Source organism: Vicugna pacos, chromosome 2 (genome assembly GCF_048564905.1).
Source record: "Vicugna pacos chromosome 2, VicPac4, whole genome shotgun sequence".
NCBI classification, from domain to species: Eukaryota; Metazoa; Chordata; class Mammalia; order Artiodactyla; family Camelidae; genus Vicugna; species Vicugna pacos.
In genome coordinates this window covers 91070364-91094009 of record NC_132988.1, presented here as the reverse complement: position 1 = coordinate 91094009, position 23646 = coordinate 91070364, and the positions used below count along the sequence as shown (strand labels likewise).

General features: G+C 40.0%; 1 protein-coding gene across 2 annotated transcripts in view; it reads right to left on the bottom strand.

The window, feature by feature from the left end:
• The window catches only part of ATP8A1 (ATPase phospholipid transporting 8A1), a 215409-nt gene that overhangs the window by 1966 nt on the left and 189797 nt on the right, over positions 1-23646 (bottom strand). For both annotated transcript variants that reach the window (XM_006209780.4, XM_072944648.1), the window contains exons 33-35: positions 9142-9230; positions 8361-8453; positions 911-1002 (exon numbers count right to left, since the gene is read on the bottom strand). In XM_006209780.4, the coding sequence (XP_006209842.1) occupies positions 911-1002; positions 8361-8453; positions 9142-9230 (274 nt within the window). The remainder of the gene's footprint in view (positions 1-910; positions 1003-8360; positions 8454-9141; positions 9231-23646) is intronic.

The following is a 23646-nucleotide window of genomic DNA, read 5'->3' as shown; positions in this document are numbered from 1 at the left end:
CCATCTAATTTTTGCTTCCCAGCTATCAGAGGGGTGGGGTTCCTGTCAAGTGGGCACATGTGTTCCGAACAGATCAGGCGGATGAGAAGGAAGAAAGAATAAAAACGAGGAAGACAAGGAGGTAAACACCCACGGCCCTGAACAGTGGAAAAGTGGTCTCCTCTCAGACAACATTCTTCTTGGCTCTCAGTACAAACTCATGCCCCAGCCTGGTCCGAGGGGCCTTGGGGATAAGAAATGACCCTCCAGGGGATCACATCTTTAGAAAAGGCCTCTTGAAGTATAAAGAGCAAAAGCATTAAACATGAGTATATATAAATGAAAATAAATTATATGTGGAAGCAACATGAAACAAAAGATATATTACTAACACAAATACATTTACTACAGGGCTTTATATATTATATTCTTTTTTAGATCCTTGAAATGTTAAGAGGGCGTGATATCTAATAATTTCTTACAGCTCTAAATATTCATAAATATTTTTGAAGGGGAAAATATATGTTTCATTGTGCAATGTTTCATACACATTTCATTGTGTATGAAGGCTGAAAAGGCTCTTGCAAAGTTATTCAAGTAGAAAAGATAACAATACAAGCTTTTAAGAATTAAGATTTATTTTACTGGTTCTTTTTAAGATTTACAGAAGCAAGGGGCAGGCGGAAATATTTTTCTTTAAGTGAAAGCAGCAAGATTTCCAAATGCTTTGTCTCTTCTGCTGAAAGCAAGATTCGGTTGTGGTCAAAGGATTCTCTACACATTTGTTATTTATACAATATCCTGGAATTGTGCAAAATCTGTTTTAGGTGTTAATTTTAAAGAAATATCCCTAAGGTCAAAGTACTGCTCTCATAAATGCTATGAGGGAATGGCAGAAAATGTGTTTAAAAACCAGAACTCAAATACTCACGGAGCAGGTTTTGCTGCAATGATTCCGACCGGTACAAGTTCACATGGTTCTTCTTAAAGACGTTCTTGAGCAGTTGCGCCCTCTCGGTGAGGCTGTAGAGCAGGTGCAAATGTGTGAAATGAATTATCAACTCGGCGGAGACCCCAGAGTGCCCACAGGACCACCGGAGAGAGTCTGACTTAAACAAAAGATTTCTTGAGACATCCGTAGTCTAGTCCTTTTACCCCATTTTCTCAGAGAGGAGAAGAGATTTCAAGAAGTTAGATACTTTTGAGGCCATTTCCTCCAGAGCTAAGAAGAGTTTTGTCCCAAGTAGTCCAGCCAAAAGATTTCCCCACACCCCTCAGTTATATTTAAGTCAAATGGAGACACAGAACTTGCAATTAATTAACAATTAATAAAAAACACAAAATCTATTAGTAGTGTTGTTAGCTTCTAAAATATTGGCTGACTTACTGCATATAGTAAGCATGGCATTTAAGAATTAAAAAATTAGCCATTACTATGTCTTTTTCCTGCTTTGCATATAGTCTAGTGTGAAATAATTTCCTCAGTTATACAGAGAAATCCCAAAAGTCATGCAAAGAGGAAATTTCACAGAATTTTTAATCAGAAAAATTCCATTGCCACTCTAATATGGTATGAAATGTGTTCCTTAATTTCAAAATAAAAAAAATAACTATTTTCAGAAAATAATTTACTAGGTCAAATGACAAGAAAAAACATTTATTTTTCAATAAACATTTAGAATAATCTTCTAGCAACAGAAGAAACAAATCCATGTAATTGTGTCCCCTTCTAAAAGCAGACTGCAAGAAATAACGCCTGTTTTTCTCCATGGCACACAGAACAGTGTCTCACAGGGTAGGAAGTCAAATATTTGTCGAATAAATGAATTTGAGTAATAATTCTGAAACGCACTTTTAAACATCGTCAATCCTCCCAAACACGCCATTTCTCCATTGGTTGATGTATGAAACTTTGCTTTGATATCAAAGCCCATGCAAGCACGAAGTGCTAATTAGTAATCCACATGTGTAGCAGCAAATGCTTATGCAATTTTGTTTTAACCACTGGAAATGACTCTGTGGACAAATTTCCATCTTTTAGTTTCCCCACTGTAAAAGCTTTAGTTAAACCGCTGTAAGTTATGTTAGCTCTGTACTGTGCCAGATATTTTTAGACCCTGCAATGGAACAATATTTATCATATGCAAAAAAAAAAAAATAAAAGGGATCATCTGCAAAATGAACTCACTGCAGTTACACATTTAGGCTTTTGTTGAAGTGAAATATTTAGAAATGTTGACATTGGTAGTAATCTTCCACACATACTTTTAAAAGTCCAGGGGTGTTAACTGGTTCTTCTTAGACATACTTAATTGTCATTGGGAATTAAGGCAAGAAAGCTAATTAATCTAAAACTCCAGTGGTTTTGCAAATATTTGTAAAACTGGTATTTGCAAATATTTGTAAAACTGGTTTTTGCCAGTGAAATAAGCAGATAGGGGGACTGAGAGAGGGCCATTTTTATGGCCACTTTTCTTACTCTACTCTTAAAATGATCTAACATGACCGACCACGGGACTCTGAGGGACACTAAAATATGTAGCTGCTTTGAGTGAGTGGCAGCTTTAGCAGCAGGTGGTCTGATTTTGTTAGCAGAGCGCTGTGGATGGGGTGCTGGGGAGTCTCTGGTGTTCGAAGTGGAAATGACTACAGAAGACTGCAGGACGGCAGTGTATCATTATGGAACTTCTTTTTCCCAAAATACGTTTTCCAGGTTTCAGGCAGGCCCGCCTAGATGCATGATCCTTTAATGTTATAACACGGATGTGTTAGGAAGGCAGATGTGAGAACTGTGTCTTTCACATCATGGCCACTTAAATATATAAGATAATGGAGTTCTGTTTTGTAATGGTTCATATAAGGCTGTACTTTCACTCAGCTATTACAACCAATTAATGTCTAGTGTTTGGAAAAAACAAAAGAAAAAGAAAGTTTCTTTCTTGGGAAGGAAGCACACCACTGCGGAGAGAACCTCCGGCAACCTTTCTCGGACATCTCATGCAGACCAGGAGGACCATTCCCACCCCTCCGGCTGACTGAGGAGTCCGGGAGGTGTACAGCTTCCAGCACAGTTCCTGGCACTTCGGAAGCGCTGAACAAACCCTAGTTCTCCCCACCTTTCCCAACCCCCAGATCCCAAGGAATTTATGATTAAAAAATCAGCTAGAACAGAGGTCATCACTGAAGATACTTTGTGAGAATCATTTCTGATGTCTTGGTTTATATTCAACATTACCTTGACGAGACATGTCTATGGCTGATGGAAATTAATGAGTTTTAATTTATAATGCCCCCAACTCCGCTTCCTTAGTAGGAAAACTACTGGGTTTTTGTTCTGTTTTTTTGTCTTAGCTATGTCGACCCTCTTACAGAGCAGAGTCCCTCCTATAGAACACGAATGCTGTTCACGGGAGGGTGCTTAATAAATCCTACGTGTTGATGATCCGTATTTCTCTAGTCTTATCCTGCCGTTAGGGAACAAATCATCATTTCAAAATGTTCTCTGCTATCAAGGTTTATGGGTACTGATATTACTGTCAAGTCACGTTATAAAATATACCGGTAACATGTTAACGTTAATGGATATGTTAAAAGTGCAGTTTTTGTTGAACAGCTTAACAGTGTGAGAAGAAAAAAAAAACAGACTCCAGGATCCCTTCTAACTAAAACCACACTTTATTCACAACTCTTGGTCAGCAGTTTGACTCAATTTGTAGGGTCTTTCATTTACATACAAACCTCTGCAAATTTTGGATTTATTTAGTGCAACCACCCAACTACCACTTAAGTATTGTTAGGTCATTTCCAAGCCCACTGAACGCTTGCAACGTTAGTATCTGGTGGAGGTGAGGTGGAAATATACCATGTTTTAAAAGAACAGTTCGTTTAGAAACACTAAAAAAAGTACAGGTAAAAACCCACTTACTATCCTGGAACACATTATTTGAAGGTATTTTTCAGTTATCTTTGAAGACTGGTAAACTTGCATTTGTTTCTGTATTGGGTTGCCAAGCTATTTTGGCTGACTCATTAAAACGGATCTCCAGAAAGTACAACCATACATTCATGGAATGTTTTAGTGACAGCATATGACAGCTGTCCTGTACTCGGTAGGGAGATCAATATACAAGAGCAGGCTGGGGGGAAACATTTGCTATGTCCTCCTATCCTAAACCCTCACCAAGAAATTTATGTCATAAAGTCCAGTGCGAACACTGAGAAATAGTTTCTTTTCTATTAGTTCTGGGGTAAGGTTGAAATTGCTTTTCAGTAAGACAAATAATACAGACACAGGCTGGGGAGACCACCATCACTGTCCACAAGACCAAATTATACGACATCCATACTTCCCTGCTCTCTTCTTTGAAGTTAAGGCTGTGAGCCAAACAGTGGTGATGGAAATTAATGAGGACTGACCTGAAGATCCTGGGCTAAAATTCTACTTAGTAAAGGCCGGTGATGATATGCTGGCTAATGTCTACAGTTAGATATAAGAAGTTAGGAGTCTCATTACTCATATTGCCTGTCGTAAGATGTATTGCTTCACACGCGCATGAAAGATACCCAGTAATCACTGCCTTGTCTCCAATGAGCCCAGTGTCCACAAGCCTTTGTTTTAAATCTTTGGCTTTCTGAATTCATGTTTTGTTTTGTTGTGTTTTGGAAAAAGTGATATGTAACACACGACTTATAGATGTAATACTCCCATGTGGGATCTGTGAGGCCCATATTCCAAAAAATGAATATTTCTGCTATATAATATAGAAATTTTTACATTGTAGAAAAAATAAACACTATCAATGTCCTTATATTTACAGAACAACTGGTTTAGATTTCTCCAGCAAATTTTGCTCTAAAACTAAGGAAAAAAATTGAATTTCAAAGCTTTTTGGATTTTGGAAATGAAGATGCTTCTCTCTAGTGTTGGAGGATGTATGTTCACATAAAAGTAATAGCAAAAACCAGGGTTTCACGGCTGATAAGTCATCTTCTTAACCCAAAATAGTAAGCTGTGGCTACACAGTGATTAGGAATAACGTTTGGCTGTATTCTCCCAACACTTTAGACTTAAATTTGATTTCTGTCATAACCCATGGCTCAAAATCAATATACTGAGATGATGAAACATACCTTTTCCCTCAAAATTTCAGTGTAAAATTACGATGTACCTAATTTGCTGGATAATATGATGTGGTATACTATTTCTATAAAAAAGACTAATTATTTTAACTAAGATGTTTTGATTTTTGAAAATGAGTAGAGATGAGAGATAAATTATTATAAATACTAATCTGGATATAGTGCTTATAAGATACAGTTTCTCTGACACAGTTTCATTTTACTCTAGCTTGACTTCATAGTAGTGCTTAGTGATGATTTAAAAAAAATTGAGGATGATCAACTCAAGAGCGTTCTTAAGAACTGCATCATTCTATGACAAAAAAAGTAAACACGCATCACTTTGGACGGCACTAGTTTGGGAAATGTGACCTATATAATTCTGTGTTCTTCTCTATCACATTTTAATTTAACCACCCACAAGGCAACCCACCACTCAACTATCCTTATCCCTTCCATCCATGCTTTCATTCATTCATTCATGCCTTGGTTCATTCTCTTGACAACTCATTCATCCATTCAAAAAATGTTATTGAGTGCTACTGTGTTCCTGGCTCTGTGGTTGGTGCTGGGTTGCAGTTAAGACTAAGACAGAGGCCTCGCCTCCAAGGAGCTCAATCTAGTAGGGGAAACAAACAAATACAGGACGAACAAATACACTATAAAGCAATAAATGTAAAAAAAGAAAAATAAAATACAGAGACGGCAGAGTAGGAATTGATTTTCTCTCTTAAAAGTTGAGGCAATTAAATTTGAACTGGGTTTTGAAAGCTGGGAATTGGATTACCCAGTCTGTCAGAGGGTATCGGCTCCTAGGCAAGGGAACAACACGTGCAAAGACTGGGAGGCAATGGAGCTAAAGGAAGTCTGGTATCACTAGAATACACAGAAATCACAATTTCTCCCTCTTTGAAAGATGCAGACAAAATTAGCTAATTGTTTGAAATTTGACCTTAATCTCATTCTCCAAGATTTCTGACTTAATTCTGACAGTAAAATCAACCTGGCAATTTCTAAATGCTGTTCACACGAAAATAGTTTCATGTGAAGACTGTTCTAACCAGTTCCCACATTGCCTCTTTCACACATCTTTTCCTTCCCCTCCTCGCTAGCCATCATTTAGCAGGGAGACCCATGGTCTCGCTCCCCATCACCACCCTTCTGATCACTGATGGGCAGCAGTGGCAACGTGGGGCATGTGCTGGACCACGGGTTTTCGTCTGGTACTCAGCAAACAGCTAACTTAGTCCTGAGTTCTTAAGAAAAGCTGAACAGCTATTTTAGGCAAATGAGCTGAGTGGCAGGAAATTTATCTGATGCACCTTCTGTGGCGAGGTTGATGGTCATTTATGGTAGAATTCACTTCTTCCCTTTTAGGCTCTCTGACTTATTTACTGGAAGGGGTTACACACAGCACAGACTCACTGAATCTTTAGGATCTCGAAGTCAGGTCATCACAGCAAACCCTCAGCCTGATTTCTGAATTGTTGAAATCACCAGTATACTATAAATGACGAAAACGAAGTATCACGTGGAGGGGCTCAATGTAAGTTTTATTAATATACAAACAGGAGAAATATACTAGAAGTGGTAACAGTATTAAGTATTATCAGTGGCTTTTCCCTAATAATTGTGAATAAATGGTTTTAGTCATAATTCTGTGAGCTAGAACTTTAACCATATTTTTTTTATAGCTAGAGTGGAAGAGAGAAAAAACATTTACTGAGGTAATATTTATGAAAGGCCATGGCATCAGTGTAGATGTGGAAATGAAGGGAAGAGATGCAGGGGAAGGTGGAGGGAGGCACTATACCTGTAACCCTGAAGGCAGGTGTATCCACCCATCACGCACACAGAGTACTGACTTGGAGAAGCTAAGAACTGTCAAGTTAGCGGCAGGCTACTTTGTTGCTATTCCACATTCCTTTTTTTTTTCAATTAATTTTTAAATTTAAAAACAATTTTTTTTAAAGGTAGGTACTGGGGAATTGAGCCCAGGACGTTGTGCATGTTAAGCATGCACTCTACCACTGAGCTATGTCCTCCAGCCTCTATGTTCTTAAAAAGCAGCAAAAGGAGGCGGACTAGTGCGTGGTTAGCAGTGGGGGCTCTAGAATCAACTGATGTGGGCTCACGGTGGTCACGTCTGACCTTAAGAACCTCTCTAAGCCCCAGTTTCCTGATCTGGAAAAGACAGGGATGATGGATACGTACAGGTTGTTACAGGGGCCCAATGCGAGAGCACCTATGAAGTGTTAAGTGCAGGGCTAGCGCGTGGTGAGCGCCCCCCAGAGGCCAGTGCTGTCATTTTAAATAGAGTCACAGTCTGGTGTGTGGCGTGCCCCTCTGTCCTAGCGAGAGCCAGAGAGAGGGCCGGAAGCCAAGGACTCAGCTCCACTTCCCAGTCCGACACTTACTCTATTGTGTCCAGCTGAGTAACAACAGTGACACACAATGAAGGTGACACAGACCAGGGCAAAATGTTTCCTGTGGTTGAGACAAAACTTAAGTTCATTTTAGTGTGATGAAAGGGAGAAAGAATAAATTCCTGGTATTTTCTTCAAATTGTGTTTTATTGTGGTATGCTTTCAAAAACTTTAATTTCTTTTTTATAATGCTTTTGTGAAATTTAGTAAATTTGATTAACTTTCTAATCTTCTTTTCTGAGGGGGAGAGGGGAGAGGGCTGGTCGTGAGGAAGAGGACTTGGAAGACATAACTCACTTTGTGTAAGACACATGCCCAGCTCAGTTCTGAACAATGCACTGAACCATGAATGCAACTGTAGGAGAGTTTTATGTCAAGCTCCGATTTTGGTTACATTCTACTGTGTTAGGGAAGCTGTTTCAAGGTAAAAGTCTTTTCCTCCCTTTTTCAGTTTAATTATACAACACAATTTGTAACTACCATTTATTTAGTGCTCATTAAGCACCAGACAGCAAGCTACCTGTTTTATGGACAGTATTTTAATCAATCCTCACAACTAGCCACGAGGTAGGTATTATCACCCCTAGTTTGTACGTGAGGAAACTGAGGCTCAGTAGCACGAAGCCACGTGGCTAAAGCCACATACAGCTTAGTGACTGAAAGATCTGATTTGAATCCACATCTCTCTGATTCCAAAAGCTGTCAGTGACACTTTGATCCACGTTAGTTAGCTCCACGTTAACTGATAAACACAGGTTTAATCACTTATTTCCAACCACTGGCAAAAGAAAAATTAAAAGTTCATTTGGAAAAGAACATATATAGTGTGTAGTTTACCTTTTTCCAAGCACAACTGCTCCTGGGTCTTGAGATTTTGCCTCCAGCTCCTGAACTTCATCTACTAATGTTTTAAAAGCAGTCCTTTTGATACTGCAGAAACAGGATGCAAGTATTAGCATGAAGATTTAAGACTCTATGAAATTGGCTTTTATCATGCTGCTGATAAATACAAGAGTAACCAGATTACAAACAGCAGCTTTTCCACAGAATCTAAAAAATTACAGTAATTTTCAGCATTAATATAATTATAGGAACAATAGTCATTAAATAAATGGTTTAGGTTTACAATATGAAAACCCTCATACCTATTAAATAAGCATCATACGACTAACTTTAATAAATCTTTTTTTGTGGGAAGAGATAACATTTTAAAACTTACAATCCTTGAGAAAGATTAGTAAAGTTGTAATTTCTTTCATTCTATACTTTACATATGTTAAGAATCAAGCAAGCAAAAAACTTCCTTTCACAATTCTTGTTCACTAAAACTTCATGTGTTTGGAGATAACAGAATTTTTTTCCACCCTGAATGGGTTTTTCAGGCTGATTAATAGAAATGTTAAATTGAAGCTACCTGTTCTTCATCTGTTCCATCTTTTAAGCTAATTTAGTTTTTTAGTTCTTCAATCATTTCTTTCTTCTTTATTTACATAGAATTCATTAATATTACTAATTCCTATTGTGCAAGCTCTAAACTCGAGTCGACGGTACAACTAGAGAAATCTGAGGGTTAATAAGCACCTATGCTTCTGTGTATGTGACTGAGTATTATACTTACACTTTGTACACTACATCAAGAAGCAAAGATGCCACAGGGATAAATAAGAGGCCGGTCCAAAAGACTCCGGAACTAAACAACATGGCTGCCTGGGTAAACCGTCAGAAACAGCATTACTTTAAAACCAAGAAGTACAGCATGCACGTTTAGTTTTCATATGATTTCCAGTAGAATAATTTTAAGAATCTCATTCTGCAAGAGGGTATACAATAACTTTGAATTCAAGCTTGAGAAGTATTTGGAATTAAAAGCCAAATTTATTAAAACATGCATTTACTGTATCTCTTTTTTCCCTCAAGTAGTTAATATAGCAAAGTTTTACCATGTGCCAAATCTTTTCATATTTTTCTGTGAAATTTTTATTATTGTGACAATACATGGATGGAGTAATAAACTTTAATCTTCTTTTATAACTTAGAATATAAAAATCAATCTGTTTGAGCAAACTTCAAACATACTCTGGATTAAGTTCCCCTATAATACAATATGTAAAATCAATCCTAATTAGAAACTAAATTTACTATTTCTGGTGAATAAAAATTAACTTTACTTTTCTGAAATATTACATGACATTAAAAGATGATCTGGATAAATCATGAATACAGTATAAACAAATTAAGGTATTTATGAAAAAATAACAATTTGATGTTATTACTTTTTGTTCAAAGATTTACATAATTTGTTTTGGTGCCTCCTGTTACTGGCAAACTCAAACCAAACACCTAGTATGTAAAACCTAAACCAAAGTGTATTCAAATGACTTTAAGCATTTTTTGTATTAAATCCCAAATTACTATAAAATATCAGAGCCTTTTGGGTTGCAAAGAAAATGATTCTATAATTTAAAAAATTAATAAATTGTATTAGTTATGTGCAATTATGATAAAAAATACTTTATAATGTAATTAGGTTACTTCAAGCTTAGAGGAATAGTATCACATAATAAAACCAGAAGGATTATTTTGTTTCACTTTGAGTCTATTTGTTTATCAAGAATAAATCTGCAGTATCTCTTTAAATCTGTAACTAACGCATGCACATTTACATCCTACTAAAAATCACACAAGAAATGTTTTTTAACCAGGCATGGGGTCAGGAATTAAAAATGATTTAGAGTTTAATTCGTATAGGCAGTTTCACAGTGACACATAAATAGTCCTAAGCAATCAATCCTTATCAAATATAAAGACGACTAATTTTAAGTTATGTTTCAGATTACCTATTCACTTTGACTCTCAACTGAAGACCAGAAAGTGCTGTTTAATTTTTTTTTTCCCTACGTTAACACAAGCTTACTGACACAATTTTTGGTACAAGGAGACTCAGGTTTTCCCCTACCTAGGATGAACATCTCTGAACACGTTTAAAATAAAAACACTCTTTTCTCTCAAATTTCAGAAAATAAATGTTGCCACGTGGGTTCAATGGAACAGCACCCACAGTCTAGACACCACCAAGATGAAAAATAGTCCATAAAAGTCACTTTATTTTATAAGCAAAACATGATTTTCGACATGTTTGCTGACATCCTCAATAGTGAAAACCAACAAGGACTGTGTAATAGGAAGTGTCCATCAAGTCGGTGGGTTTTGTTTAGTCGGGAGGAAGCTTCGGAGTAAGGTAATGACTGCAAAATGCCACATTTCCTTCTCCTGCTGCGGGAAAAAGGTAAGATAAGATTCTAAGTCATGTAACTGAAAGTACCCCGTTTACGTGACTTAATTTTAATCTCTTTTAATTTGGGGAGATGGGCAAGAGAAGAAAGATTTCTTCTTGCCTTTGCCACCTTGTATTAAGTGTCTGCTGGGGCAGCAGAGGGGAGGCTGGGGCCGCTAATTCTGACCATTGTGATGTTAACGATGACGGCGACACTGGCGCCCACTATTCAGTCCCCCAGCCTTTGGCTTTGCAAATGAACACCATGAATTGAGGGGAAAGAAGTTTTTCTGCGTCATATCTGAAAGCCTGTCAGATTTTTTTTTCTTTTGCAGAGTTAATCCAAACCTAAAAGATTTAAAGCTGACATTCGCATTAAAGACAGAGTCTCTTTGTATTTTTTGGATGGGGGTTTGGGGGGAATAAAAATCCCACAGAGGTATTTCCTTCCTTTCTGTACAAGAAAGCCTCCCCCGCTCTCTGTAGAGACCATTTTTGTCTCTAACTTTTCACATCTCTCCCCTCACAGGCAGGTCAGCTGGGAACAGACGCCCGACCCCGCAGACAATGGGGTAACGGGAGCAGCCTGTGCTGGGCTGGGCTCGGGCTCCCTCCGAGAGCAGTTTGCAAGTCGCCCCTAACGTGGGAGACTGGGGGGCCCTGCCAAGCGGCCCCGCCGCCCCTCCTCGAGGCCCTGTGAAACCAAATGGAATCCTCCACAAAAGTGGCTCCCAGGGGACCTGAGAAAGGCTCAGCCCTGGGAGCTGCAAAGCCGGTACACTGAAGGACCCAGGCCCTGCTGGAACAAACAGCTGCTTGTCTGCAGAGCGAGGCTGCCTCAGCATCGGGCCACGAGGACTTCCAACGTGAACCATCGCTGCCGGAAAGCGCCAGCTGTGGCGCCGGAGGGAGGAACTGTTCTGAAATTTCCCAGTGAACTTGCAGAGAAAGAACGGTTGAGAAAATTCCAGCTCCTGTGCAGTCAGCCAAGCCCAGGGGCCTGACCCGATAAGAAGGCTGACCTTCTGATTCACAGTGAGGTGACCCCGTGGCACGGACGTCCCCATCTAGAGAGGAACACTTACTTCTTCACCTGCAGGCTCCCCCAGGTTGGTGTTGGAGGAGAGAATTTCGATGTGCTACCTACCTACAAACCTTCAGCCACACACTTCTTAAGTCTGCCCCTCTTTTTACCCCATAACTGTCGGAGCGGGGCACATGGATGCTGATTCTTCACTAAAGCACAGACGCTGTCTAAATAAGAAGGCCCCCCTGGGAGTCCTAAAACTATATCCGCAGACCCCACCTGGGGCAGGGTGGTGATAAACAGCCCTGCAAGCAGGCCGGGCTCTGCCCTTCCCAGCTCTCAGAGCTGGGGGAAGTAACCTGGGAGTCTTGCTTCCTCAGCTGTAAAGTGGATTGTAAGAATTAAACCAACAATGTTTATAAAGTGGCTGCTTTTATTACTAACACTGATTATTATACAAGCGGTCCCCTCTCCATTTTAATTTTCACATTCCTTCAAACACTCTCGTCTTGTGTTCTTTTTAGTGATCTCTCCCAAGAGCTTCAAGAAAGGAAATTTTTATCACAACATCAGAATAAGTGTCAGTTTATAAATGTCAAATTTTCATCACATTAACATCACAGTATATGCTCGTCTCAGGACTGAAACTGACCAAGTAACTGCACACTCATAAATTCGTCTCAATTTGCTAATTTAGAGAATGGAGATAAATGATTTTTTTTCATAAAAATTATTAAGCCCTGTAAGGGCACAATATATTAACTTGGAAATAAGGAAAATCATTCAGAAAACACTGCTATAAAACTTCAATTTTTTTTCCTGGGAGTGGGGGCAGCAAGATAAATTAGTACAAATACAAAAGGGGTTAAGAGTTAATGTTAATCACAACAAAAAAGTAAGCAGTGATTATTAAGTGTCTAGATAAAATTTTACGTAAGAATTTTCTAAGCTTAAAAACAGTGAAAAACATATAAAAAGAAACACTTTGAAGAACTGATTCATGAAAATGTAGACGTTCCACATGTTCAAGAAGAATGTAACCAAAAAGGAAATGATAACTAAGAACCTGGGAAGATGGCTGCCAGAAGTATGTGAAATTCTGAGTTAATATCTGATTATAAAAATAGACCACTTATTTTCCTAAGAATAGCTGTGGTCTCAATAGATAGGGGCAAACGACCTGAGAAGGAAATTCACAAAAGCAGCAGCAAGCAGTCAGTGACACGGAAGGGTGTTGAGCCTCTCTGTAGTCACAGAAACATTACCAAAATACATCAGATTTAAATAACTCATGATCACACTTCAGAGGGGAGAAAGGTATGGCAAAACAGCTGGAGTAATTCCAAGTCCCATCAGAAATGTCCTCGCCTTTGGGAAAGGTAATTGACATGTGCATCAGGAACGCAAATATTCATTCCCATTAACGTAACCATTCACTTTCCAGAACTCTGTTGAAATTTCGTACAGCTTTTGCACATAGGTTAGTACCTCATGAAACTGTTCTGTGGTCACTAGTCCTGAAAGCACTCCCCCCAGAAGTGAGTCACAGCCCAAGACTTAGTAACGGTATAAACCAACCACAGCAGCCTCCTCCCTCCTGGAGAGTCACAGGGCGGAGAAGCATATTAAGGCTCTGAGACATCACAATGGAGAAGCCTACTGAACAGTTTTGTAAACCAAGGTTTCCAAAATGTATTTATCGACCATGGTACACTTCGTCCCATATACTGCTTACTAACATCCCATGGAACTAATTTTGGGGAATGCAAATATGCATTGTGGTTTTATTAAAATAGTAAGACATTGGTGAAAACTAACAGGAAAAAACGATGTGGCTGCTTAAGTAAATGTAGGTCTATGTGAGAATATTATCTAAGCTATTAAAGATGCTGTTCACAGAATGTAATTATTAGGAAGCTGATTGTCTGGAAGAGTCCTGAGTAATGGGGAAGGTGGGATACCCGACACTCTCTCAGGGACCTCCCGTCGTCACATGGACACACTCCCTGGGAGGGTTGGTGGTCTCTGTTACCTACGTGGGGACCAGTCATAGTCTCCCCTGTGGCTTAGATATCTTGCCTGTGTTTCAAACACAGACTGTCCAGCTCTGAACCTGAATGTCACACAGGCACTTCAAACTGAATACATCCCCAACCGAACACACACTATCTTCCTCCCAGACCTGCTCCTTCTTTTTGCAGGCTCTTCAGCGAGTTGACTTCATCGCCACCATCTGAGACAGAAAGCTGGGCTCTGTCCTTGAACGATTTCTTTATACCACACCCCACACATCACCAGGTTCTGTTGCGCTTTAGTGTCTTCAGACCTGCCTACTTCCTGCTCGCCCTGCAGCCACCATTCTGGTCCACATCCTGCCTGCCCTCCTGGTAGCCTCCTGCGTGGACTCGCTGCCTCCGGCTGTGCTCTGCTTCCAGCCAGTCCCCACACTGCGGCCAGAGGGATGTCTTCAGTGTGCAAATCGGATCTGAGCAGTTTCTGAATTAAACCCTTGGAATGGCTTCATACCATGTACACCCTCTGGACAGAGTACAGAAATCCTTAATATGACTTCATGACCTTTCCTACCTGACTTCAGATGGCTTCCCCCATCTCCTCTCTCAAGCCAGCCCATCTCTAGCTACACAATGTGCTTTAGTTCCTGGAATGTGCCCAAGCTTCCTCTCATGCTCGGGCGCTTGTCTCTGGGACTCTTGTTCACATCAGAGGTCACCTCCTTCCTTAGACTTGGGTTAGCTGACGTGACTCTGTGCTTCCCTTTCGGTGGTTAACTGTTACCCATTTTCTAGTTACAGACTATTATCCCTGTAAGAAGAAGAAACAGCTCTTGATTTATTTCAAAACCCAAGTGCTTAACCACCAAGCAGGTGTTCAATAAATAATTGTTGAATAAATAAGTCCTTACAACCTAGTGTTTAGAAATATTAAAAGTCAAAGAACATCAGAGCCTTGGGACTATGCTCCTGAGATGCTGCTTGGTTTTTTTTTTTTGTGTTTGGTGGGGGAGTTATCCTGGGAGCAGTTATAACTGGATATTTATGTGATTTGGGGAGAGAGTGGAGGGGCCTGATACAACTCCATAACCATCGTTTTCCAATGTACACTGTCTTTTCTGTTACAAAAGCTGACCAATACACATTAAAAGCTAAGTATGTCAAACTACCTTCCCCATTCCCCTTTTGAATCAGCAGAAATATTTCGGTAAATCCAGGGAAAGCATGATAACTGTAAGAAACGATTTTTTTTAGAGGGAGGAGAAGGGATGTAGAATGGGCAGGAAGAGAAGGAAGGCTTCCTACCAGCATTAATGAAGACTTTTCTTAACTACACAGCATGAATATTTTGCTATGTTACATAAAAAGAAGAATATAAAATCCTAGTCTTTCCCATCTCAGCAAGTATAAATTTTATCCTTCCAGCTTGGCTCTGGCCAAAAAACTCAGGAGTTATTCTTGCTTTCCCTGCTCTTCTCTCAGACTGCACTTCCAACCCACTGGCAAATCTGATCCACTCTGCTTAAAAAAATCCTCAGCATCAATGCTCACAGCGGTATTATTCACAATGACCAAAAGGTGGAAACATCATCAGCAGACGAATGGACAAATCAAATGTGGCTCATACATATAACGTGGTATCACCCAGTCTCAAAAAGCAATGAGATTCTGACACACGCTACAGCACAGATGAACCCTGAGGACATTATACTAAGGGAAATAAGCCAGATACTAAAGGACAAATACTATACGATTCCACTCACAAGAGGTACTTGGAGTCATCAAATTCAGAGACACAAAGTAGACTCTTGGCAGCCAGGGGTCGTGGGGGAAGCAGTAAAGGGGAGTTATTGTTTAATGGGTCCAGAGTTTCAGATGGGGAAGATGAAAAAATTCTGAAGATGGATGGTGGTGATGGTTGCACCACTTTATGCACTTAGTAACAGTGAACTGTATATTTAAAATGATAAACAGTAAGTTATATACATCTTGTCAAATAAGAAAATTTAAAAATTACAAAGATTCTAAGGGAAAAACCCCTTTCTCCTTAAATTCAGACTCTACCCACATCATAGTCCTTCCACCCTGGCCTAAGCCCCCGCCATTTCTCATCTGGATCCCCCAACAGCCTTATCACGTGCCACTTACCTCCCCCGACCCTGTTCCACAGCATTCTGCTCTCTACAGAGCACTCAAAGCAACACTGAAACAGCCAGACTGTGGCTCCCCTGCTCAGCCTTCCAGGGACCCGGGGTACAAGTGAGTCTCTACGGTTGTTTCCTGGCCCCAAACCCATCTCTCCAGCTCTTTACTGCTCGCTCCCTCCCTCCCTCCCTTGTTCTGCTTCCACTCTCTGGTCTCCCCAGCATCTCAGCACTTGTCTGTTTCTGCTGCCTGCAGTCCTCTTCCTCCAGACAGCCGCAGGTCCTGCTCACCCCACTTCGGGTCTTTGCTCAAAGGCCATTTTCCCAGTGATCTCTCACGGCCACATCACATACACCACCACGCGCTCCCACTTCAGTGCTTTCGTTCCTCTTCCCTGCACTCCTGTTCTCCACGGCACTTACCATCCTTGTGCTCTAGTATATACACTTCGTTTTTCTCTTTCTTCTCAAGAATATAAGCTCCTGAGGGCAGGCCTTTTCTTTTCTGTTCACTGTCATAGCCCCAGAAACTAGAATAGTCCTCTGATGTATATTTGTTGAAAGAATAGAATGAAAAAGAATATGAAAAGGAATATATATATGTATAACTGAATCACTACGCTGTACACCAGAAATGAACATAGCATTGTAAACCGACTGTTCTTCAATAGAAAAAAATTTAAAAAATAATAAATTATCTAATCAAAGATAAGCACACAAATTAAAGGCAGAAAAAGACTGGACTAACACGTTAGGAGGGATAACCTTTGGATAGCGAGGTTATTTGTTCTTCTATTTTTCCTTTTTTTCCAAAAGTTTATTTAATGACTATGAGTTAACCATATAACTGAAAAATTTTTTATTATGAATTTTATCTAAAAAGGCAAAACCATCAGTTTTTACTGATGTGAGAGGCACTCTGGGGAAGAGGCCATGGCTGCAGCCAGCCGAGCAGTGGACAGGAGTGCTTCAAGTTCAATCGGATAAGGGAGGGGACGGTGTCTAGGATCAGTTTCCTCCTCCCGGGTCACCAGGTGAATTAGAAGGTGAGGAACACATAAGAGTTTAGGGAAATACTGTGTCCTGACACTTTTGTCACAACAGGCATTTCAGAGCTGTGAGGCATTTAAGGGGACAGATCCTCAATGGTATGCATCTAAATGGTCGAGCTAAATGGTTATAATACAGCTGCTATTTTCAGTCACACCCTGACCGCTTTTTCTGCATTTAGAATGACTTTCCTAGGCTAGATCACAACCACAGGGAGAAGATGTGTTTCTTTTTCTTTTCCCCTAAATGGTTCTTTAATTGAGAAGTCACGATTCAACAGTGATTCTCTTATTCAGAGACCTGGGATGTATATTTACTCAATTTGGTTTTTAAATCTTTCTCCTTTTGGTCGAATTTTCTAGTTTTCTTCCTATTAACCACACACATATCTGGCTGAAGTCTCTCGTGGCTGTGGCTGTGAATGAGGATTTTCAATTTTCTTTGTGGAGGACGGCTATTTATCTTTGAAAATTTAGGGCTGTTCCAAGGGAGTTAGCAAGTTTTGGAGAAAACTCTGAAAGTTTATATTACAAAAAGCTTATATATTCTATTACGTGCCTCTTAGGATTTGGTTGGCTGTGGTGTCAGATCCAAGAGTTTCACTGTTCTTTCTGGCTATAGTTTCTCTGAAATATCTCGGTAGAGCAACTCGATGGTCTGTATTGTAATGGGGTTTTGTGACCCTCAAAACTCACAGCTCCCACCTTTCTGTTTTTTTTCAAAGCCATCTACCGAGTTGTGAGATCACTTAGCCTCTCCTGCCTCCCCTTATGTTTCAGTTAATCCTTCTAGTCTCCTCTGGAAGCATCTTCTTTATGAGACCATTTTCATCAAAAGAAAAAAGAAATCAGAGCTCAAATTCAGGTTTGCAGGTTTTGTTTCTTCTCATACAAACTGTCTGGATCTTTCCAACCAAACTGGGGCTCTTTCCCCCTTACTGCTCCGTGATGCTCCATCTCTGCTGTATCAACTAAATGTTTCTTTGGAAAAGGTAGACTCTGCTACTGTATTTCAATTTCAGTCCTATCTCATTCAGCTTCAGTTGCCCGTACGGTATTTTCTCCTCCAGCTTCTCTTTTTCAGGAGCCTGGAGGAGCAGATTCACTGAACCTGAGATACAGTGATACGCTTCACTACCTTGAATACTGAAATCCACAAGGTTAACATCTACATTTTTATGGCAAAGTATCAAATTTTTTAAGCTACATCAAAATTGTGCCTTCTCCTGGCAACACAACCACTAATGTATGAAAACTTGAGATCATCTCATCAAAATCAACTCTGCTTTCAGATAATCCTGTGTTGTTTGATTTCAAATTTGCAATGGTTTCTAAGAGTGTCTTTGTGCCCAAGGCCTGGGAAACACCTAAGTGTGGGAGCCCTTTTCAGAAACTTCACCCTTTCGGTCTGAATTCATCATGGTGCCTGGGCGTGGGGCTGACCGCAGGGGTACATAAGCATCACTGGGTCAACACTAAGTGGTGAATTCACTAGTCTTGCACTTTAATAACCAGAGACAAATTTCAAGCTCATGTGAACTTTGGCTTGAAGAGTGAATTTCCACTGAAAGTCTTCAGTAGTTGCACATCTTGGGAAGTGAGGCTCAAAACTTCCCTCTGATAAAACCCAAAGACAGGAATGCACATGCCAAGCTCTATGTTCCAGGGCGTATCACTGAGAAGGGTCTTTGATGTCTTATTTTAGCTCAATAGAATTCTTGCAAATTTTCAATTACATTATAATATATATTCATGCAAAGTATAAAAATGTTTTCCATCACTTACTAGTTTATTACTAGCATTTATATATCATGTCCTCTGACTCAAACCTGTGCTCTACAGCCTCAGGTTCTTTCTGGAATACTATGTATTTCATAATGAAAAGTAATCTGCATGGCTTAAAGGAATGACGCTAATGGCACTGGGGTAACCTTCCGTGACCTGGTCTTTGCTAAACTTCTCAGTTCCAGCGCTCACCTTTCCCGCCCCAGCAACCCCAGCCACCCTCTTTGCTTGGGCGACTCGCCACTTGGAAAGCCCTTCCTTCTCTTGCCTTCCTCAACAGTGTGGGAAATAGCAGTACCAAGAAATGTCTCCAAATGATAGTCTGGAGGCTGAGTGCCTTGTCCTCTGCTAGCTGCGTGCATCCTGATTATAATAATTAGGGCCATATTCTAACAATCTGTTGATCTGTTTACTCAGGACTCAAGCTGCTCAGAAGGACTTCCTTTTTTCAACTTTTGATTCACTGGCACCCAATTAGGTCCTGATGCACCGGCACTCCATATATCTCAGTTGAGTTGAGCTGAACTGGGCTCTTATACAGTTTGAACGATTACTTTCTCTATAAAAATAGACAGGGCAGAATACGCAGAAAATAACTAAGGAGAGGGTGTTTTGGATAAGCCCCAACGTTTGCAGTTATTACCAGAAGCTCTTGATTACTCAGAGACAAAGAAAACCTTTGGCTTAGATCATCCCAAACAAACAAACATCTTAGAAAACATGAAAATTATCCCAGACAAAGAAAATCTTAGAAAATATGCAAATTAGATGCCAGCTCACAGTGTTCACGTGCTTTCTCCCCCTTGGACATTTCTGGTGGTGGTGAGGAACTGAAGGAGGAGTGATCCCCTGTGGGACTGAGGACCAATATTCAATCTAGCTGTAGGATTCAAGAAATGACCTTTGTCTCTCCAGCCTCTGGCAAAGGGAGTAATGGGAAAATAAATGATTAAAAAGGATGTTTAGAGGAAAAGGAGGAAGAACTAGTTGGAACTTAGACCAATCAGAAGCTAACTTTTTAAAAGTAAAATTTGACTATGTATCAACATATATTGAGAGGTAAACATGTGAAATAGTCTTTCTAAAAAAGAATCAAGAGCACTAGAAAATGTATGGCTCTGAAAGTTTGTTTTCCAGGGATGTAGTTCCCAGAATAGTAAAAATAATTAAGAACAGAATTTGTTTTGCTTTATTTTAATTTTATTGTGCTAGTTAAAAAATTTGAAAGTACCAGAAAAATGAGGACAAAATTAGTAACAAAATATTCTTTTTATTATGAGAAATATAATTCAGAAATGTTCTGATGTTACTGGAGAAGTTGTGTAAGACAGGGGACCTTATCTCAATGCTCAGTATGCTTACCTATTGTACCATCCTATAATTTTTATAATTTTGTATGGCTCTGTATTTTTTCTTCTTAAAAACCATCTCATAGAGCATCAATTGTTTGATTACTAGTAATTCAATCTGTGAAACACAATGACCTATATTTCAGACTGTAGGATTTTTTTTCCTTTAAAAATTCATTTTCCAGCTTTATTGAGATATACTTGACATATAACCTTAGGTAAGTTTAAGGTGTGCAGTGTGTTGATTTGATACCTTTATATATTGCAAAATGATTACCACCATCACATTAACTAGCACCTCCGTTCCATCACCTAATTACCATCCATTTTAGGAAGTTATATTTTAAAAACTCAAAACTTCAAAAGGTATTTACTTATGAAAGACATATAAAAGCTGATATACAGATTATGTAGAAAAATGACTGACTTTCAATGCAGAGACTTCTAGCTGTCCCCTCCCCGTATAGCTCCTCTCCCCTTCTCAGATGCAACCGCTTGATTCTTGGCTGCACACGGTGTCCTCTATCTCAGACTATATTTCTCTGGCTGTCTTACTGCAGTGTGGTATGGCCATGTGACTAGCTTTTGGCCAATGAGAGCTAAGTGGAAATGTGGTGTGCAATGTCTAGGAAAGAACCTCTAAGTGTTAATCTTCTTTCCTTTCTTGCTGGCTAGAATGTTGGTGAAATGGTTAGAGTCTAAGCAGCCATTTTGGACTAGGAGTACACTAAGATTGGCAAATGCAGCAAAATAGAAGAAATCTGATCCTTGATGACTGTGCAGCTGCCACACTAGCTCTGGACTGTCTGCCTCCACCAGACTTTTTCTTACATGAAAGAGAAATGTTTCTATTTGTTTAATCCACAGTAGGTTTTTTTTTTTTTTTAGTATCAAAAAATATAACATAAAATCACTTGCTTTGCATGATACATGCTAGGGATCCTAAGTGATAAGTTGGAACCAAGCAGCTTCTGACCACTCACTGACCATCTCTTTTTCTTACCATATCACGGAATGAAAGAACTGTGTCCAGTTATGAGCTTTACTGAGGCAGATGGCACAGTGACATTTACAGTTTCTTCTATCAGCATTTCTGACTGCTCCCTGGCGTGCAACTCAAAAGCAAGCTGTACCGGTCCTTTGAGCTAGAGTGCTGAGCTCGGAGGGGTGATCTGCTTTCTGCCCATCTCGCCAGCTCCAGCGTACAGCGCTCCTTCACACTCGCTCTGCTCCAGCTACAAGGACTTTGTATTCCCTGAACCCACCAGGCTCACTCCTGCCTCAGTGCTTCGGCATGAGCTGTTCCTTCAGGCTCGAAATGCTCTTCTTCACACGAAGTACATCTGTATCACTTGAGTTTTGGCTTAACTACCCCTGCTTCAATAAGACCTTCCCAGAGCAGCCATTACAGTCCAGTCCCTTATCATATCATCCTATTTTCCTCCTATCACTTTGTGAAATTATCTTTAGTGGTTCATCCTTAGTCATTTGTTAACTGATTTAGTGACTGTGCCTCCTTCCCAATTCCTGGTCCCTGAACACTAATGGGGATCTTGCCCAATTAACCCGTCACCTAGACCGATGAAGCACTGGACACAGGATTACGGAATGAATGGATGTGAGAATGAATGACTCTAGACAACAGCCAAGTCCATACTAAGAGCAGCTGCATTCAGCATCCCATGCCATGCTCACTGCCACAGCACCTGGGGTGTCTCACATCACCCTACACATTTATGACATCAACAGCACATCATTAAAAACTAGATCTTTGGGGGAGGGTATATATACCTCAGTGGTAGAGCACAGAGCACAGGTTTAGCATGTATCAGGTCCTGGGTTCAACCCCCAGTACCTCCATTAAAAAAAAAATCTAATTACCCACTCCCCAAGAAGCAATTTATCATTGAAAAAAATAAAGAATGAGATTTTAAAAATTATTTTTTCCAGAAAAGAAAAAAAAGGCGATCCTTAAGGGTAGTGACCAATTCGGTTCACCTCTGTGTCCTCCACAGCCTAACACAGAACCTGTGACATACATACAATGGACACTCAATACATATTGGCTGTATAGTATGAAAAGGTGATGTACCCACCAAAAGCAAGGCCAGCTCTCCTAGTGACTCTAAAGAGGCTCCAACTTTAAAACTTTTAAAAGTGCCAATGTCCGGATTTGCCATCCCGTTTGTCATGCCCATGTCTCTCCTGGCTTCTCAGCATTTCTACAAGGCTTCTCCTCACACAACGGGTTTGTAAGTGGCTATGCGGCCAGCTTCTTTTAAGACCCGTGGAGGTCTGTCTGTCTCATTTACAGTCAGGGGCCCGAGGACTGTGACCAGTGACAGGTTTTACTGGATAAGATCCCAACCGTCGGCTCACGGAAGAACATCTCACAGCGTTTAGGGCACTTGTTCCCTCCAGGCTACTTGACTAAACACAGTCAACTTGGATGCAACTCCTTCGTATCATAACACTGCCCCACCCCAACTGCAAGGGCTGGTCTTGCAACCAAAACATATGACACGCTATCCAGGTAATTAAAAGCTGAGAGATGAATAAGGGCTATTTCAGACCCGGAAATTCCTCTTATGTGAAGTGATTCATTATGTTGGTAAAATGGGCAACAGCACAACTTAGGAAAAATCATATCACTAATGTAGTTTATTAATACCTTTCCTTCAGGGGTGACACTAAAGGCCTCAACAAAGATTTTTATTGTTTTTTCAGAAAGACTTTACAAACCTCAATCAAGAGATCTGAAATTCTGTAAAACATATGCTCGTTCCTTAACTTCAATTTCCTTCAGTAGTTTTATAGATCCCTCAGGCCTGCAAGAGCAGAACCAGATGGCGCTTGGAAGGGCTTTACAGTGTGTGTCTGCAAAGCCACGACACGCTGAAAAGTTCTGCCGATCCTAAGCTTCTGGTATTAATCGTGATATGAAATGACCCTTGATGTAGCTTGCTTTATATTTTGTAATCTGGTGTACTAATCATAGTGCCTAAATATTTTCTTCTGGAGATTCAAAAAATACCCAGTAACATCATCTAGCCGAGTCGGAAAAGCAGGCCAGCATATGTTTATATAACATAGCACTTCTCCCCAGGGCCTACCTTGCCCCATAAATTGTTGTACTGGTGTGAAAAAATACAAGTCAAGTCTGAACAACAACAAAAAAGTCCTCCTCTTAAATCACAACCATATTTGCGAGAGGAGAGGAAGACAGCGACATATTTAAAGTTGCAGCCAAGCTTGTCACACTATTTTCTCTTCATTTTCCTTTCCTAAATAATTTCTTCTTGTTGCATTTTCTACCTTTGGAGAATCCACACTCCCCCCTAACCTGATGTCGTAATTCCTTTTTAGTAGTTAAATATTTCAGTCACTTGTGGTACAGGGACACTTGTTAATCATTATCATTTGAATCATTATTACAGGCAAAGATGCAGAATTATGGTACTGGAAACAAAACTAAAGGAAGGA